A 20,301-nucleotide genomic window follows, 5' to 3' on the forward strand; every position below is an offset into this window, starting at 1 on the left:
CAGAGCAGTCATGGCCAATTCAGTGCGCAAAAAAAACACAATAGCAGCCAATTCCAATAATGCTTGTATGACTTTAACATAGTACCTTCAGCATAAACAAACATTAGCAAACATAGTGGTGTAAGAAAAATAAAAATAAAAACCACAACATCCCGCCACCCAACCAAGCCCAGCGCCACCACAACACGGCTTGGACATCATATCCCATAACTGGGTACCAACAGGGGACATCCACTGGTTAAAACCCATTGGAGGCATGGAACTTAATTGCAGAGGAGCATAGATACCCAAAGTAACAAAGAGAAAAATGAAGGGGGAGAAAAAAAAAATTGACAAATGGGGGAGGGAAAAGTGCACAAAAATCCTAAAAGTCCTAGGGGGGCGACTTCTTCTCTGGAAGGTGCACGGGGAGTAGGGGCCACAAAGGTGTGATACCATCATGGCTGAGCAGAGGGGAGCTCCGCCCGCCATATGGATGATGAAGAAAGTACAGTAGAACAGTCCTGGATGACGGGTAATCCTCAGTCCACCCCAGGCGCTCCTGAGGTACAGGGAAGGCAGGGATCTCAGGCCAGCGAGAATGCCAGGAAAGGATAGTCATGCTGTAAGATCTAGTACGAGGTGGAAAGAAAATCTTCCCGAGTTTATCCACTGGCCCTGCAAGGGCAGTTATTGACAATGTGCACAGAGCGACGGCTTAATCGCCAAAGTAGCAGCAGGAGAGATCGCGGGCACCCATGGGAGCGGAAGAAGGGAAGAAAAAACATCCACAGCTTGCAGGTAGGGCAACATGTTCAGGCTCTGTGTTCTCTGGTCAATCCAGGTGGATGCCAATTCAGGGTCATCAAAAAAGTGGGTCCGGCCCTCGCAGGATACAGCATTGCATATTTAAGGTGTAGAACCCGGAGGCGTTGCTTAACATCCTGGAACTTGGATCTCTGCCGTTGCACCTCGCTGGAAAAGTCTGGGAATACTGCCACATGGGTATTGGTATGGGGAATATTACCCCTCTCTCTAGTCAGGCGGAGGATTTTGTCACGGTCCCTGAAGTTAAGAAATTTCGCAATCAGGGTACGCGGTGGGGCCCCCTGGGGAGGGGGACGGGCCGGAATTCGATGAGCTCTCTCCACTGCGAACATCACCGAAAATGCCTCTCTGCCGAAGGTGGAGGTCAGGAGATTTTCGAGGAAACCCGCTGGATCGTTACCTTCAGCTGTCTCAGGGAGGCCGATAAAGCGGAGATTACATCTTCGGAGACGATTTTCCATGTCGTCCTGTTTCGCGCTAAGCTGTTGCAGCTGACGGCGTACTTCATCAGTAGTGTGTTGTAGGGGGTGTATGATGTCTTCAGCTCTACTGATGAGGGCCTCTGTCTCCGCCACACGATCCCGAAGGGTAGAGAGATCTTGCCGGATGAGGGACACATCAATTTTGACCTCCTCAATTTTGGAGGTGAGCGTGCTCTGACATAGGGCTATAGCGTCCAGAACTTGATTAGTGGCCGACGTAGAGTGGTCTGCGTCAGGGGGAGCACCAGCGCCATCCTTGGCCCGGTGCTCCTCTTCATGGCGGCGGTACCTGGCAAGTTTGTCAGCGGCCTCGTTGGACTTTTTAGGTGGGGACATGGTCCAGTATAGCCCGGGGTGTTCCAAAATGGCCGCTATGTATTAGGCCAGCCGTTCACCCTCCCCTCTCGTGTCAGTCACAAAGAGCCGCAGGCAAGGCTAGTAGATGGGGGCTGAGGGCCTGCAGGAATCAGCGGCTGCAGCAGGGGAGAAACAGGCACAGGGCGAGCAGGAGGCCACAAAGTACTTAGCAAAGGGGCTGCAGAGGGCGTAGCAAAATGGCCACTGTTTCAGGGCCCAGGCCGGTCCCACAGGCTATCCAACCAGCTGCTGCAGGGTAGAGGGGCACTTCCTGGGTGGCAAGGGGCGAATTGGCAGCTACAGGTAGGGGGTTACAGCAATATAAATTGGCAATGAGGCCTATAGGGGCCGCCGCGGGTGGAGCAAGATGGCCGCCGGCCGGGAATTAGGCCGGCGCCGCTGACTATCCCACCGGCCGCAGTCCGGTAGCCGGGGGTATTATGCAGCGATTCCGGAGTGGCTGAGAGGACAGAGAAGGCCCAAGAAAGCTGCCGCCGGGTGGAGCAAGATGGCCGCCGTTCTGGCGACTAGGCCGAAGCCGCGGTCTTTCCTACAGGCAGTCCCCAGGCATGCAGAGCTTACCGGCGCGGCTCCTTGCGGCATCCAAAATGGACAGATGGCTTCAGGACTAGAGCGAGGGGTGAGGCAGGGTCATCCAGATGATATGTGGAGGAAGGATGGTGCAGGATGGTAGAATCAGGAGTATGGACAAGCGGAGCTCACACCGCAGACGTCCTACTACATTGCACCTCAGGCCACGCCCATTTTTACTTTCAACGATGATAATGTAAACAGGACAAATAGAGAGGGTGAATCTCTCCCACATTGGGTGCAGATGTTCTAATCCCTCTCCACTCTATCCAAAAATTTAAATAAAAGTTTTGTCTTTCGTTGTACTTGTAACCGCTGCATGACCATATACATCAGCAGAATGGCACTAGTGGGCAAAAGGGCATGCAGGTACATCCCCTTTAAGAAGTGGCACTGCGGGCGCGCACGCCACGTTCTCCGTGGGTGCCCGTGATTGTGTCACGGAGAAGAGGTATAACGGGGAGATACTTTTGTAAACAAAGCATTTCCCTGCTCTGCCTAGTGTCATGACAGAGATCACTGCTCTCTGTCATCAAGAGCAGCGATCGCTGTCATGTGTGTTGAAGCTCATTCCCCTTACAGTTAGAATCTCTCCCCAGGACACTCTTAACCCCTTCATCACACCCTAGTGCCAACCCCTTCACTGAACCCCTTCAGTGCCAGTGTCATTTACATATCAGTGCATTTTTATAGCACTGATCGCTGTATAAAACAACAATGGTCCCAAAATAGTGTCAAAAGTGTCCAATGTATCTGCCATAATGTCACAGTCACGATAAAAAAAAAAAAAAAAAAAAAAAAAAAAAAAATACAGATCGCCACCATTACTAATAAAAAAATAAAATAATAATAATAATAATAAAAATGCCATAAACTATCTCCTATTTTGTAGACACTATAAATTTTGCACAAACCAATCAAGATACGCTTATTATCATTTTTTTTTACCAAAAATATGTAGAAGAATACATATTGGCCTAAACTGAGGAAAAAAATAGTTTTTTATATATTTTAAAAGAAATCCAATAAAATCAAATTTTGTCATAAATTTAAGCCAAAATGTATTCTGCTACATGTTTTTGGTAAAAAAAATTCCGTTAAGTGTATAATAATTGGTTTGTGTGATCACGGACATATGTACGCAAATGATCATGTACAGATGTGTGCAGATGATCACGTATATATGTGTGCAGATAATCATTGGAACATGTGATTTTAGTGGGACATATGTGGGGGACATGTGTTTTTTTATTTGGGGACATGTGTATTGTGGTGACGTGTGTTTACACTGTGTGGTGATGTGTGTTTACACTACACTGGTGATCAGTTAGTAAAAAGCTGTAAAAACAGCTCATACTCACTGATCACCAGCCGGCTGCAGCGATCTGCTCTCCTCTCCTCAGCGATGACTTCTGTGTGAGGAGAGGAGGAGCTGATTGCCTAGCAACCGGCTGTTTGTTTACATCACATGACGGCCGTGATTGGACACGGCTGTCGTGTGATCAGGAGGGCCAATCACAGAGCCCTCCTGCCGATCCGAGATGTGCCGTGTCCGGGTGACACGAGCACATCGGGATCGATCCCCCTCCTTCTGAAGGACGTTCCTGAACGTCCTATCAGAAGTAGACGGCTTCCACCCGCCGTATATGTACATTGGCCGGGTGGGAAGTGGTTAATAATGTCATCCAACGAGGCTCCAAAGAGCCGGTCGCCAAGGAAGGGAAGATCAGTCAGGGCTTTCTTGGATGCCTGGTCAGCAGACCAGCATTGCAGCCAAATGAGGAGCCTCAGCACCACGGCTGACACTGAGGCCCTGGATAGCAGAGAGAGATTATCCAGGGCCGTGTCACCTGGTCCGCCACGTCTGATAGGTCAGAGCAGGGGTCTCCAGCCATAACAGGGCCCGAGTCTGCATCAGAGCTCTCCCCAGAGGACCGGGGGGGGGGGGGGTGCGACGACATGGGCCTCTTACGTGCACCTTTCCTGCCATGTGCCGCCTCTATCTTAGCAACAACGTTAGGGTGTCCATGGGCACTGCGCTAACTGCAGGTGACCCGGTTGCTATAGCCTGGATAGGACGAAACACCAGTTTCTGAAGCCATGCTGACCCTAGCCTGTCTGCCCACCTGCAAGGGGACTTAGGATAGTGAAGGTCCCCCAATCCTGCTGCCACCGCGTGGGGGGGGGTTACTTAGCGCTAGACTCACCACCCTGGGGCATTCTGTGATAGCCACAGCAGTGCCTGTAGTCCCTAGGAGGTTCCCAGTTGCAGAGAGGAGAAAACTGTGTCAGCAGAAGCAGCTCCCACCAGCGGTACAACAATCTGCAGAGCAGCTTTAGCGTTCAGCCAGAGCCATCCAGCGTTCTGCACACACACAGTGATACAGGAAGCAGCTAGAGAAAGCACATGTAATGCTGCCACAAAAGGCCCGTGGTGAAAAAAAACGCTCAGGCTTTAAGAAAATGGCCGCCAATGTAATCAATAGGAATCCTAAGGAAAATTGTTGCTGATGAAGCTCACTAGGGGAATTTATAACTTTCCCAAATCCAAGATGGCAGCAGGAACGGCGCCATGCGGTGACAGAGCAAAAAATAAAAACGTGCTGCCTGCTAACAGTCAGGACAACCTCCATAAACATGTTTTTTGGACCCCCAAACCTGGACCAGGACCAACACCAGCCGCACAGACCCCCACAGGTGAGAAACAGCGACCCACACACACCGCCCGCAGCGCATGCAGCCACCCCCCTCGGAGGGGGGGGGGGAGGTGTGATAGGCACTTGGAAGAGAAGATAGGGAGGTGAGATGGCCCCCGAATCGACCCCCGGGGAATGCCCAGCTGCTCACCCCACCGAAGCAGGAAGAGCCGTACTTACCAGTCCTGAATAGTTGGGAGACATTCCATCACAGACCCACTCCTGCGCAGTTACAGGGTGGCTGCTGGCCTCGGTATACTGTGATCCAGACATCAGTAGCCCGGTCATATGTATACCCCAGAGCATTGAAGCTCACGACCACCTCTGGAGCCGAGGCATGTCGTGGCCTGCCGAGCCTCATCTGCGGCCTGCTCACGCTCGATGGCCGGACTGGGGACACTACAAGGATATCATTAACCAGCCTGTCACCCAGTTGGCAGTTGATAGAATTTCTCAGGATCTTTCATCTTGCGCAAAAAGCAGCAAACCTGCAGCAAAAGTATGGACCGAGAAGCCCGCAGGGTTTCCTAGGTCATTCTCCTTGCTAGGCAAAAAAAAACTGAAGTTGCTAGGAGCAGTGGGAAGGGTTGATGGTACGGGACCCGCCCCCCTGGGGCAGGATTAAAGTTCTGTGTATTGTGTAACAATTTTGCCTAGTTTCTTCTAATGGCATGCTATACAACCCATTTAGTTACAGAGAGGAGCTGTGTCAGTCGGTGAATATAAGAGAAAAACGTACCACGCATGTTCAACATGCTTGCATTAAAGGCAACACACTGGTGTTACCAGGCCCACAACATCATATTACATAAGAACTCACCCCATATTCTGGTTTAAAGAACCCTTCCTTCTCCCACCATGGATACCAGGCTGCCTCCACATACTGAGGACTGTATGAATCCGGCATAGCGCCAGATACATCTAAAATCAAGAGAAGAAAACAAAAAAAACAAAAAAAAAAAAAAGGAAACCATTTAAGAAAAACTCCAAAAAGCACAATACAATGATATGACAGTCAGTGAACAGAATACTATAGTATATCACACTCAGTGCAGCAGTACTCAATGATCCAAAATAACAAAAAAGTCCATAGATCCCCACCCTTGATTTGAGAGTCAGTGCAGAAATTTGCTTGAAAGGAGACAACTGTAGGTTTTAATCCTCCACCATTAAGCATAACACACCCTTTGTGCTCAGTGGGTTACAACCCCTCAGGAAAAACACACTCCCCGCAAATAATAGCCTGTCATGTTTATGATAGGGAGAAGTTGTAATGACGAAACATTAGGGGTTTGGCTGAACCTCAACCCGATAGAACAGATTGGGATGAATTAGAACGGAAACTGCGAGCCAGGCATTCTTGTCCACATTGGTGCCTGACCTCACAAATGTGCTTCTGGAAGAATGGTCACACATTCCCATTAGACCAGGGATATGCAATTAGTGGACCTCCAGCTGTTGCAGAACTACAAGTCCCATGAGGCATAGCAAGACTTAGACAGCCACAAGCATGACACCCAGAGGCAGAGGCATGATGGACTTGTAGTTTTGCAACAGCTGGAGGTCCGCCAATTGCAAATCCCTGCCATAGACAGATTTCTAAATCTTGCGGACAGCCTTCCCAGAAGAGTTAAAGCTGCAAAGGGTGGGCCAACTCAATATTGAACCCTATGGACTAAGACTAGGATGTCATTAAAGTTCATGTGCATGTAAAGGCAGCCGTCCCAATACATTTGTCAATATAGTTAATTTTGAAGTATTGAGCAGCCTGCTGCACTATGGCTTTATGTGACAATTTTGATTGCTTTAAGTAGCTGTCTCCTAAGGAGTAATTTTTCTGTAATACATAATCGCTGGGTAATGTGCATGAGATTGCTTCATGTTTTTAGAAAAAAAGTGTGTGTCCAACATAATACTATAACAATTTGTTTAAAACAAATTTCACAATGTATCTGTCAGGAACACACAGACAAATTTGTACGTTCAAGTCTCTCTTTCTCTTCCCTGGTTCTCGACTTTTGATTGGATAGATTGATAGCAGCGCAGCCATTGACTCCCGCTGCTGTCGATCAAATCCAATGACGCGGGCACGGGGGGCAGGCAGAGTCATGCATTCAGCGTCTATGGATGCCAAATGATGGACCCAGGAGTGTGCCCGCAAGGTAACCACCCAGGACAGCGCTTCTCCCAGGGGGTTATCTGATGTGGGGAGGAGCCACGAGAGCCCCTGAGGGACCCCAGAAGAGCTGGTCTGGGGCTACTCTGTGCAAAACGTGCTGCACAGTGGAGGTAAGTATGATATGTTTGTTTTTGGTTTTTTTAAATAAAAACTTTTAGGGTCACTTTAATGCTCTTTGTTAGCCGTTCATATGTTGGAGTTTCTATTTATGATGTACTCAGATGTAGCTCTCTAACGTCTGTATTTTCTATGACTCTCTTTATCCAAATAAAGGAATTACAAAATAAAAAAATAACGTATCCAGACTCCGAGATGTGTACTGATGCATCAAAGAGACAGGAATTATTGTGTATTAATTTCTAAAGCTAGACCACAGCAGAAATGATTTATGTTCTCATTGGAGGGGGGCTGCCATTGATGATCTCCTTTTGAAAATGCTAGCTGCTTGGCTTTGTCTGACATCAATACTTTTTCACAGGTCACAAGTCCAAAAAAAATAAAAAAGCAGGTTGTAAGCTGAGTTTCAGAACTCCTTATCTCTATACTTGTTCTGGATTAGGGATTAGGCAGTATTGCAGCCAGAACATTTGCACAAAAGCCATGCAACAGATATTCCCAAAGAAGAGGTCAGCAATGGCAGCCTCCATAATTCTCCAATGGCTTGTGGTGTACATTAAGACTATACCAAACAATTTAATCAGAGAAGCAGGGAGGAGGATGCGGTCATTCACCAGTGTGTCTACATTTCAGCTTGAGCTACTGTGCTATGTAACCATAATTTTTTTTTATTTTTTTTTCTAACAGATGAGGGAGACCAGAGACACATTTTGACTGTATATGTAAATATGAAACAGTCATATGCAGTATTTAATTTTTACTCATCTAAAATAAGAGTAAACATATATTAAATGTGTGTTTACACATGACTATATTAAAAATAAAAAAAGATAAACAAAGTATACATTTACTTTAATGCATAAAAATCTACTTCAATCACCTATTCAGGATTTATTCTCACCTGTGTGTTGTGTTAAAGTCTGTGCCAGAAAAGGACAAAAAAGTCCACACGTTGCATTTATTCTGATTGCACAACACACAGTAACATTACCAGGAATTGTAATGCATTGCAAACCATGTGCTTCAGAGATGTGTTGCCTTAATGCTTTGGTGCGCCATTCAAAATACTGCAACACAATGCAAAAGTATGATTCTGCCCTGACTGTCCTACCTTTTTGGTAGTTCAGGCCTTAGCAATTATCAGCATGTTATAAGGTAAAAGAATGTTGGTGAAGACACATTTCACAAATATTGAGCTTCCCCATTGTTCTCGATTGTGTTTCGCTAAACTTCTCTCAGTCATTTTTTAACCCCTTCTTGCCCACCCCTTTAAATAGTTCTTAATGGCCAGGAGGTGGGAAGCATTGGCAATCATATGGCCACTGTCGCAGTGGTCACATGATAGGAAGTCTGCCCATTACTGATCTTTAGGCCAGACAGAGCAGTCTTTGACAGCTTGGTCTTTGTGCTGGGTGCACGCAGCAAACATGCTCTCAGCACATAAACATGGGCTGCCCAGCAATGCATATGTGCGGAGTGTGGATATTAGAACCCACCATTTTGCCTATGCACATAGGTGTTGGGTGGTTGTACGGGGGTTAAATGTGTAGAAAGTTGTCCCCCCTTCTCTGTACAATAATTCAGTTCAGATCTCCTTTTCAGCATGGAGTCTGCTGGGAATGAAGCCAGCTTCTCCTCCTTCCAATCTTAGGTCATGTGATATGTCACATGACAACATGAGGCAGGAAGAAGGGAAGGCTACCCTACTTCCCAGTGGCACATCTAGACAAAATTTAACATTTCCAGAGCTAGAAAAATAATTCATGTTGATTTTTGTTAGGGAAGACAGGTCCCAGAGCCAAAAGCAAATGGGAGAGAAAAACAATCCTTCACAACAATCCACAGACATATGGATTATCCATTTCCCTCCCGGCTAACCTTTCTTCTGTCCTGCAGGAGTCGGGATATCATAGGTTATTACACCAAGTTCCTTCTTCTCTTTCTTTTCTACCTTTGGTTTCTTCTGATGTACATTAAAGAAAAAAGGAAAAATAAGAGAACAAATGTGATCAGAACAAGGACAGAGGACTGTAGAACCTGAAGATACAAACAAGAAAGCCCACTCACCTCTGTTTGCTGTACTTTTATCTTATCTTGCTTCTGCTGGAACTTCTCCAACTTCTCTTTTTTCTTGGACTCTTTCTTCAACTGAGCAGCTGTTTTCGGAGGACCATTAACAGCAGGTGTGCTGGTTGGTGCGGATGGGGTATGGAGGTTTGAGCTCTTGAGGTCTAGGTAGAAATACAAGACTGGTCATGTCTGGACCATATTCTTGGGTTTCTCTTGTTCTTCAAGTGGAACAAAACCCACCAATTTAACAGTTTCCCAAAACAGTTACATTCAAGGCATTCAATGAATAACGGTCACAGCTGTTTGTGCTCTCTTGATGTCAAGTCATCAAATGACTGGGGTCATAGCTGATCACAAGTGCAGCACCATGACAACTGTAGATCTAACAGAGGTGAAGATGGCAGCTTCCTTGGAAGTAAAGGATAGGAGGATTTATTTCCAATTTAAGGTGCAATCAAATGGATACACTGACGTTCTAGAAGTGCAAGTAAATTTAAATGGTTTCATTTCAGTCTATTGAGTAATTTAATTGTTGGTCCTGGAAAGTTTGAGGACTTTGCCTCTTTCATATAGATAAAAAAAGAAAAGTCAGATACATCTTCTACTACAATGGAAAAGCCATTTAAATATTTATTATTCCCTTATAGCAGCTCATATAGTTACCCAGTGTATACAAGATCTACTTAGGACTATGTCATAATAATGATCCTGTCGCGGGCTTCAACTTGCCCACAAAAGGATCGATAGAGTAAGCACTTATTTGCTTCTATGACATAACTACCTCGGTTGCTGGAAAGCTGCAGAATTTTGCTGACCAGAGAGTGAGCAACAATAGTGCAAAAGCTTTGCTTAGCCTGGTTCAGCCTGTGAGGGAGCAATGTCATAGGAGCTGGGAGTATTCACTCTGTTCTCTTGAGTGTTTTGGCCCCAGATACAGGATTATTATGTGACATGGGCCATAGCCCCTTTTTAGTAATCTACCTAAAGAATGACACTCTTAGCTCTACCTCTGCAGCCTGGTTGTTGTGAACCCATGTACCTTAAACTGTAGTGAAAATGTACAACTCAAGATGCTTTTGAAAGATTAGAACCCCCCTTTGGGTTCCTACTGCAAGGTGGTACTTGTTAGAAATCAGTTTCTGACCGTGTTTACTGTACAGGAAGTAAGGGAAAATCTGCAACAGGAAGCAGCCAAAAATATAAAGTTTTCAGCAGTTCTAGCCTTCTCTTACTCATATCAATAAAAACAGTGTAATTATTTCTGTCTGTGTTGGTGCTGGATTGTTCCCCTATAATGTCTAGTAAAACATTGTCAGCAGGACAGGCAATCTTACAAGAGGAGTCCCAGATAGCAGTAAAAACCCAATAGCTGTTGGGACCCTTCTGCACTTTATTTTAAACAAAGAAGAAACGTTTTGACTTGATGATCACTTTAAGTGTGGTTACAATAAACTTAAAATTTTCCAATCATGTGTTATTATACCTCCATTAAATAGTGTCACCACTCCTATAATCTCCTTAAACTGTGGTTGGTTGACACAGGTCAGGAACCAGCGAGTAATGTTGGAAAAGTTCGTCCTGGTGGAGGGAGATATGACCTGCAATAAACACAAGAGATGTCATATAAAGGTGGGCAAGATTAGGAGGAAATGGGGGGGGGAGTGAAAATATACAGAAAACACATAACCCAGATTAGTTACACAGCAGAAAGACTGTATTTGAAAAGAAGCAATGATCCAGCAAGCTCTGGCGATAGTTTCAAATCACAGATTTTAAGTCAGTGGGTTACATATGAGCGATGCATACTATGGCAGCGAATATCACAGACTAGGATAACCTGTTGTATACAGACCATACCTTGCTAAATGGATAGATAAGACAGCAGGACACAGCAATGTCGGCAAGGCTCAGTCGCTCTCCTACTAGGTATGTGCGCACTTTCAAGTGACTGTCCAACACCTCCACGATTCTATGCAGCTCCACCTGAGCACGGTCTCTAGTCTGGGAAAAGGGTCGCACAAAATCAGACAAAAATATCACAGACCAGCAACAGCTAAACACACAGGATGGCAAAAAATGGGACGCTTTCAGCAGCAGAAACATTTCTGAAGTATTGTATTTACTGTGCTTGAAGGGCAGTATTCAAACCCTCCAATCCTGCAGATTCTCTGCCACTGCTCCAACTCCTTCACAGGCCATTGGCAATTGTCACTATACAGATGACAAATACCACTCCCACCTATCAACATACAGAGTATCCCCTCCAACTCCAAGCCTGATTTCATCTAACAGCTGCCATGTGGCAAATCAAAAATAAATATAAAATATTTTTGTAACCTTTGAATAAATATCAACAAGAGCAAAGGGGTCCTTGGCCTGGAATTTGTTAATTTCTTGAAGTAAAACCTATTCCCTCCACCCATTGACCTACTCTGCTGCTCTCATCTCCGTCAGAGTTAGCACCATAATACCCAGTTTCAAAGCTTAGACAAAGCGACTGTTTCCTCCTCCATCATGTGACACTGCTCAAACCTAATTACTGACCACTGCATCATGGGAGGAAGTCACATGCTCCCCTCATTGGAAGAGCTGGGTATTTTTTGCCGGTTGCAATGGAGGCAGAGATAGCGACGAAACAATGGAAAAGTAAAAATCAGTGGGTTGAGGGAAAATCTTTACACAGACACAATCACTTTGGAATAAACAAAGTCACAGTGTCACTTTAAGGACCCTGGGCCCTACAGTTCTTTCTCACAGGGGCCACATCCACAGGTGTAAATGCTAGGGACTGTTGTCAGTTTGACAAATCATTAACTGCGGTTACATCATTTTAGAGTGGCCCTGCAGAAAATGTAGTCAAATGCATAATAAAAAATGTTAGGAACCTACTGCTGGATAGCAAAAGGAAAGTGTCCACCTCAACCAGGCAGTGATGTTGACACCTGAAGAAGCACCCTCCTACGCTGCAGTCCAAAAGACAGAAGACTCTGAATCGGGAGAACATGACCACATATAAAGTATCTGGGGTCTACCCAGATTTAACCCCCCCCCCCCCAAATTACTGGAGTATATCCCTGGGTGGACATGAGCTTTAGGGCTGAACTCCAGGGATGATATGTTTTGCATAGTTACACTGGGCCAGCTTGGCACCATGTAAGTATGCATGATACCTAATTGGCCTCTGTGGAAACAGTAACTGACTGTAGTAGCCTAAGCTACAACAGTGATAACTGTAGTCTTTTGCGTGCTGGCCTGAAAGGCTGCCCTTCTGCAAAGTAACTACTCAATCATTCACCTAAATGGCATCTATGCCAAGTTAGTGACCCCCTCTGGTTAGTATGCAGATGTGGAAAAACAATTCCAAGATATATGGAGTCATAGGTTCAAGGTCACCACATCCCAAAATAGTAGAAAGAACGAAACCTCCCGTGGGTGGGTGGGACTTTAAAAGTGACCAAGAACAATAAAAAATTTAGTATAGTAAAAATTTGTATATTTAGTAAAAATATATATTTATTGGAAAACACATATTTAAAAAACTTAAGTCAAGGAGCGACAAAAAGTGCATCAATGAAGTACTATGCAGATGTACAGCCACTCTGCACAGTGTCCAGAAGACTGTGGCCAGATCAAGGAGGAATTCATAAAAATAAATAAAAACACCAGTCCACCGCATGTCATGTAAAGGTAATGTTGCTGTCAATGAGAAATTGGGGTGTATGCAGTGGCTGCACTTCTCTCACCCCAAGAAGCTTCTGTACACACTGATCACAGACATCCCACTGCTACCTTGTATGTGGATAAGGCAATTCATTTTGAATATAAATACTTGCAATTAACAAAACAAAGTTTCACACATTTGAGCATCATATGTATATTTGTCTTGTGGGTTACAAATCAGATTTAAAAAGGGATTGACTGCTATGTGTAAGTTCACTTTTAAAAAACTCTTACCGGTTTGTGGTCAATGCCATAGGCAGCTGGCAGCACATCAGTTTCTGCATAGTTTACCCACTGTTTGATGAGAGAGAAGCTTCGCTGGTCCCCATCCCCTGACAGAGACTCAGGGGCCAGCATGTAGGAGACAGCCCAAGCCCCCCATACAGATCCAGTGGAAGGAGACAGAAGGCACGGTAGGGGAAGACCCCGGGGTCCTGAAGAGACTTCTTTCACCTCGGGGCGAGGGTGAGGTGAGAACTGGCCACAGACACGCACCCAGGTGCATTGCGGATCAGAGGTAGAAGATAATGGAAGGTAGAGAGTCGACATTGTAGGACGGGGAAGTAAAGACCTGCAGATGAAGAGAGAAAGCATCAAGAGTCCTGTTCACATCACAATTCCTTTGCAGTGATTCACAGCACGCCACATCCAGACATTAAATAGCTGTCCACTGATACACCCATCTCTATTATAGTTAAAGATACACTAGCTGCTTCACTGTCCATATTACACCGCTTTATTTCAGCATTTCATCATGTGAGGGGTGATATCATCCCAACGCAACATTTTACAAGCTGCATAAAGATCAGTAATGAGGTTTGTTAGACTTGTAAATTAGAACATTAGAGATAAGATGGGTGAATATTTTTTACATAAAATGCATCAATAATATACTGCGCTTGTATAAATAACACTCAAACATTAGGTAAAAACAGCTACAACATAAAATTGTGAGATAAAACACAGCAAAATAGTGAAAAAGAACAAAATATGTTGTGCAACTAAAAAATAAACAAAAATCATCATATAAAGTCTTTAAAGTCTAAAACACACAATGGAGTAGATTTACTAAAAGTGAAGCACTCAGAATCTGGCTCAGTTGTGTATGGAAGCCAATCAGTTTTCAACTTCAGTTTGTTCAATTAAAGTATAACTAAAGGCAAAACTTTAGTTATGCCCTTCTATATTGTAATAGTCTCCTTATTACTTGATGTAAATGGATGAATAACTAGGTATTATCTGGTTTATTTTATCTGGCGCTCTAATGTAGGTATTCTATTTAATTAAGTTATGGAGGCCCTATGCCCCGCTTCATGAATTATTCAATAACATACATGCGTAGCCACATTACAGTGCCTTGCGAAAGTATTCGGCCCCCTTGAACTTTAAAACCTTTTGCCACATTTCAGGCTTCAAACATAAAGATATCAAATTTTAATTTTTTTTGTGAAGAATCACCAACAAGTGGGACACAATTGTGAAGTGGAACAAAATCTATTGGATATTTTAAACTTTTTTAGCAAATAAAAAACTGATAAGTGGTGCGTGCAAAATTATTCGGCCCCTTTAGAGCCGGTTCACACAGCGGGCGATGCTAGGCGACACGACTTGCCTCGCCTCGCTCTCGCAAGTCGCCCCCGTTCTGTACAATGGAACCGTTCTGAGAGGAGCGACTCGAGTCGCTCCGACTCAGAAAAAAGGTTCCTGTACTACTTTTGGGCGACCTCGGGGCGACTTGCATTGACTTCTATACAGAAGTCATTTGCAAGTCGCCGCTGAGGCCGCGGCAGGTCGCGGCGAGGCAAGTCGGAGTCGCCTCGCCTCGCCTGCTGTGTGAACCGGCCCTTACTTTCAGTGCAGCAAACTCACTCCAGAAGTTCAGCGAGGATCTCTGAATGATCCAATGTTGTCCTAAATGACTGATGGTGATAAATAGAATCCACCTGTGTGTAATCAAGTCTCTGTATAAATGCACCTGCTCTGTGATAGTCTCAGGGTTCTGTTGAAAGCGCAGAGAGCAATATGAAGACCAAGGAACACACCAGGCAGGTCTGTAATACTGTTGTGGAGAAGTTTAAAGCCGGATTTGGATACAAAAAGATTTCCCAAGCTTTAAACATCCCAAGGAGCACTGTGCAAGCGATCATTTTGAAATGGAAGGAGTATCAGACCACTGCAAATCTACCAAGACCTGGCCGTCCCTCTAAACTTTCAGCTCAGACAAGGAGAAGACTGATCAGAGATGCAGCCAAGAGGCCCATGATCACTCTGGATGAACTGCAGAGAACTACAGCTGAGGTGGGAGAGTCTGTCCATAGGACAACAATCAGTCGTACACTGCACAAATCTGGCCTTTATGGAAGAGTGGCAAGAAGAAAGACATTTCTCAAAGATATCCATAAAAAGTCTTGTCTAAAGTTTGCCACAAGCCACCTGGGAGACACACCAAACATGTGGAAAAAGGTGCTCTGGTCAGATGAAACCAAAATTGAACTTTTTGCCCACAATGCAAAACGATATGTTTGGCGTAAAAGCAACACAGTTCATCACCCTCAATACACCATCCCCACTGTCAAACATGGTGGCGGCAGCATCATGGTTTGGGCCTGCTTTTCTTCAGCAGGGACAGGGAAGATGGTTAAAATTGAGGGGAAGGTGGATGCAGCCAAATACAGGACCATTCTGGATGAAAACCTGTTGGAGTCTGCAAAAGACCTGAAACTGGGACGGAGATTTATCTTCCAACAAGACAATGATCCCAAACATACAGCAAAATCTACAAAGGAATGGTTCACAAATAAACGTATCCAGGTGTTAGAATGGCCAAGTCAAAGTCCAGACCTGAATCCAATCGAGAATCTGTGGAAAGAGCTGAAAACTGCTGTTCACAAACGCTCTCCATCCAACCTCACTGAGCTCGAGCTGTTTTGCAAGGAAGAATGGGCAAGAATCTCAGTTTCTCGATGTGCAAAACTGAGAGAGACATACCCTAAGTGACTTGCAGCTGTAATCGCAGAAAAAGGTGGCTCTACAAAGTATTAACGCAAGGGGGCCGGATAATTTTGCACGCCCCACTTTTCATTTTTTTTATTAGTTAAAAAAAGTTTCAAAAATCCAATAAATTTTGTTCCACTTCACAATTGTGTCCCACTTGTTGGTGATTCTTCACAAAAAATAAATTTTTTATATCTTTATGTTTGAAGCCTGAAAAGTTCAAGGGGGCCGAATACTTTCGCAAGGCACTGTATATAATATTTATTCATACCTACTTTTGATTGCAAGTCAGCCCCAGTAACATCATCTTTTTTATGATACCTGCTTTTTATCGTATTTTTTTTCCTTTTTTCCTCTTAGCTTGGTCTTTTCTTCCCTCTATGCCCTCATATGGCGGTCAGGCCCTTTTGGGTTTGAGAGGCAGTTATCTGACATCCATTTGAGGTTTTTACCCTGTGGGGTTTCGGCTGGGGGTAAGCGCTCTTTCTTTAAGCTGTGTAATGCTTGAATACATAGTAATTATTATATTTATGTATTGTTCATTCTTTCATTATATTGTTGTCTGTTCTTTTCTTTTTTGATATGTCTGTTAATAGCTTGCACATCCCCTGATGAAGCTACCGGCGAAACATGTTGGGATAATGTGCAGCGATTATCTTCGTTATTGATTTTCCGGACCCCAATTGCTTCAAACTGTTTTGTAAATTACCTCCAAATTTTTTTTACGTGTTTGATTAAACCTGTCTTTGTTAATAAAATATAAATTTTATTCTAAAAATACTCCTGATGTTTATGTTGAGCACTGTGAAAATCCCAATTTCCTTGTACCTTTAAAAGGCAAAACTTATTTGTTTTAGTTTTGGATAGAGTGGAGAGGGATTAGTACTGATGGAACATGTAGAGGCGTTACTCTTGATTTGGATCAACCAACGGAGGTAAATCCCTGTTTAGCAAGCCAGATATCCAAAACTCAAAAGGATCCTCGAGGAGAATGTTCTTGGGATTACAAATATAAGTGCCGGGAACCAGCGACCAGTAATGAAATTATCACATTGGGACCATAAATCAAAAACAGAAAAAAAGGCTCTATATGGTGTAGGTCATAAAATTGAAAGATGTTTAATCTTGTAAAAAATTTACAAACATCTGTAAAAGATGTCTGTATAAAAAGTGATCACAGACAGAATGAAAAATAAAAGCAATTTGGGGAACGAAGCTGACGCGTTTTGACCTAATGGCCGGAAACTGGGGCATGATACTTTTGAGTTTTGGATATCTGGCTTGCTAAACCGGGATTTACATCCGTTGACTGATCCAACATCTGTATAAAGAGTAACACCTCTACAGGTTCCAGCCATATTAGAGTGTGTTCCTCCGATGACCATCTGGCTTCGGCAGATATATACCTTATTGACCCACTGTAGTATGACAGGTGGGTCCACCCTGTCTGGTAAGAAGTATTTACCGTATATACTCGAGTATAAGCCGAGATTTTCAGCCTCTTTTTTGAGGCTGAAAGTGCCCCCCTCGGCTTATACTCGAGTCATCGCTGTCTGCCCGCTCGATCAGCGTGTCGAGCAGACAGACAGCGGCCATTCTATTCAAAAGCCGCGCCTCCGGCTCCGCCTTCGCCTGTGATAGGCGGAACACTGAATTTCCCAGCAGCCTGTGTTCCGCCTATCACGGACATCGTATCATCCTCGTACTACGGACGAGGATGATACGACGTCTGTGATAGGCGGAACACAGGCTGCTGGGAAATTCAGTGTTCCGCCTATCACAGGCGAAGGCGGCGGCGCTGCTTTTAAAATTTACAATGGCCGCCGACGAAGAGGGCACGGGACGGAGGCAAGGGAAGGCACGGCACGGGACGGGACGGGACGGGACGGCGGCGGCAAGGCACGGCACGGCACGACACGGGACGGATGCAAGGAGGCAAGTCACGGCACGGGACGGAGGCAAGGAGGCAAGGCACGGGACGGAGGCTCGGGACAAAGGTAGGCTGGACACACACACACACACACACACACACACACACACACACACACATGGAGACACACACATGGAGACACACACAGGGATGGATGGATGGATGGATGGAGACACACACACACACAGGGATGGATGGATGGAGACACACACACACACAGGGATGGATGGATGGATGGATGGAGACACACACACACAGGGATGGATGGATGGATGGAGACACACACACACAGGGATGGATGGATGGATGGACACACACACACACAGGGATGGATGGACGGACACACAGGGATGGACGGACACACAGGGATGGACGGACACACAGGGATGGACGGACACACACACAGGGATGGACAGGCATGTCTCACCCTCGGCTTATACACGAGTCAATAAGTTTGCCAGTTTTTTTGGGGGTAAATTGGGGGCCTCGGCTTATATTCGGGTCGGCCTATACTCGAGTATATACGGTATCTACAATTTTTCATCAGACGAATGCCTATGCCATGTTGAACGTGCCTTACATCTACTCCTGTGATTGCATCACTTCATTTGTCTCTTAGGAATTGACCAGTCTTTTTCATTCGGACACATGCTTTAAGAAGTTTTTTCACATTCCTTCACCCAGTGATTGGAATTTTATGTCATGGTTATCGTGTATTTTTGTTTTGATTATTGATGTGTGTTTACAGCACTGGTTCCTTTTTCAGCGCTGCACTTTTTAGATATTAACTGATATTGGCTATCGGCCTGAAAGACAACCAAAAAATGTGCATCAGTCCTAAAAAACAATATCGGTCAACCTATAATTAAAAGAGCTGCCACCCTCCTGTCCAGTGACTCCTCAGGACCAGCGATGAACACAGAGCGTGTTTGCATCCTGGTCTGACCCCACCTGAACAAACCATCCAGGGACCACTGCCACTCACCATTGGTCCATTACAGGTGACGGTCAGACTTGGATCCAAGCACGCCAGCTCATCTCTACAGTCTGATTAGAGTTGCCACATCATCCCTTTAACAGCTTGCCGACTGCCTCACGCACATTTACGTCGGCAGAATGGCACGGGCAGGCAAAGCGACGCTGCTTTGATCCTGGCCCCTAGAGGACGCGCGCTTCCGCGGTCTCCATGACCCTGCCCACAGACTCGATGTCCGCCACTGTCCCGCTGTTGGGTCTCAGAATGGCAGAACGGGGGGATGCCTTTGTAAGAAAGGCATCTTCCTGTTCTGCCTTGTGACACAACACTGATTGTTTGCTCCCTCTCATCAGGAGCAGCTATCAGTGACGTGTCAAAGTAAGCCATGCCCCCTAACATTTAGAATCACTCCCTAGGACACACTTAACCCCTCCCCCTAGTAGTTAACCCATTCACTGCCAGTGTCATTTACACAGTAATCAATGCATTTTTATAGCACTGAGCACTGACAATGGTCCCAAAATAGTGTCAAAAATGTCTGATGTGTCCGCCATAATGTCGCAGTCACAATAAAAAAAATTAAAAAATTGCAGATCGTTGCCATGACTAGTAAAAAAAAAAAAAATTAGAATAAAAATACCATAAAACTATCCCCTAATTTGTAGACGCTAAAACTTTTGCACAAACCAATCAATATACCTTTATTGCAATTTTTTTTTTACCAAAAATATGTAGAAGAATACGTATCGGCCTAAACTGAGGAAAAAAAATGGTTTTGTATATATTTTTTTGAGGGATATTTATTATAGCAAAAAGTAAAAAATAATGCTTTTCTTTTTTTTCCACCAAAATTGACACTCTTGTTTATAGTGCAAAAAAAATAAAAAACGCAGAGGTGATCAAATACCACTAAAAGAAAGCTCTATTTGTGGGGAAAAAAGGATGACAATTTCATTTGGGTACAGCGTCGCACGATTGTCAATTAAAGCGACACAGTGCCGAATCGCCAAAAAGTGCTCTGGTCAGGAAGGGGTTGAATTCTTCCAGGGCTGAAGTGGTTAATCCAGGACACATTAATTACACGCAGGTTTTGAGGTTGATTCAATGCAGATAAGGCACAAAGCGAGTTTAAATTCCACCGTAATCAGCCACAGAACCTGTGTAATTAATATGTGTCCTGGATTAAAGGGATGATGGGGCAACCCTAACTCTGATTGGACAAGACGATGACAGTGGGTGGAGCTTAGCCATAAAGTCGAGGAAAGTCAGGCCCGCATACCAAAGTGAAACCACATTAGAGAGGGGCACAGAGGTGGGGGTTTGGGTTTGGGTTTGGGTTTGGGTTAGGGTTAAAAAAAGGCAACTAGCAGAGCCTTCCAGGA

General features: G+C 44.8%; 1 protein-coding gene across 3 annotated transcripts in view; it reads right to left on the minus strand.

Annotated features, from left to right (window-relative positions):
* VARS1 (valyl-tRNA synthetase 1) overlaps window positions 1-20,301 on the minus strand; it is a 153,035-nt gene that overhangs the window by 49,191 nt on the left and 83,543 nt on the right. For all 3 annotated transcript variants that reach the window (XM_077461145.1, XM_077461083.1, XM_077461227.1), the window contains exons 2-7: window positions 13,254-13,590; window positions 11,157-11,300; window positions 10,783-10,897; window positions 9,297-9,460; window positions 9,108-9,192; window positions 5,754-5,854 (exon numbers count right to left, since the gene is read on the minus strand). In XM_077461145.1, coding sequence (XP_077317271.1) covers window positions 5,754-5,854; window positions 9,108-9,192; window positions 9,297-9,460; window positions 10,783-10,897; window positions 11,157-11,300; window positions 13,254-13,590 — 946 coding nt within the window. The remainder of the gene's footprint in view (window positions 1-5,753; window positions 5,855-9,107; window positions 9,193-9,296; window positions 9,461-10,782; window positions 10,898-11,156; window positions 11,301-13,253; window positions 13,591-20,301) is intronic.

The sequence above is a fragment of the Lithobates pipiens genome, unplaced genomic scaffold (genome assembly GCF_037356315.1).
Source record: "Lithobates pipiens isolate NorthernLeopardFrog02 unplaced genomic scaffold, aLitPip1_a1.2 Scaffold_1, whole genome shotgun sequence".
In the NCBI taxonomy this organism is placed as follows: domain Eukaryota; kingdom Metazoa; phylum Chordata; class Amphibia; order Anura; family Ranidae; genus Lithobates; species Lithobates pipiens.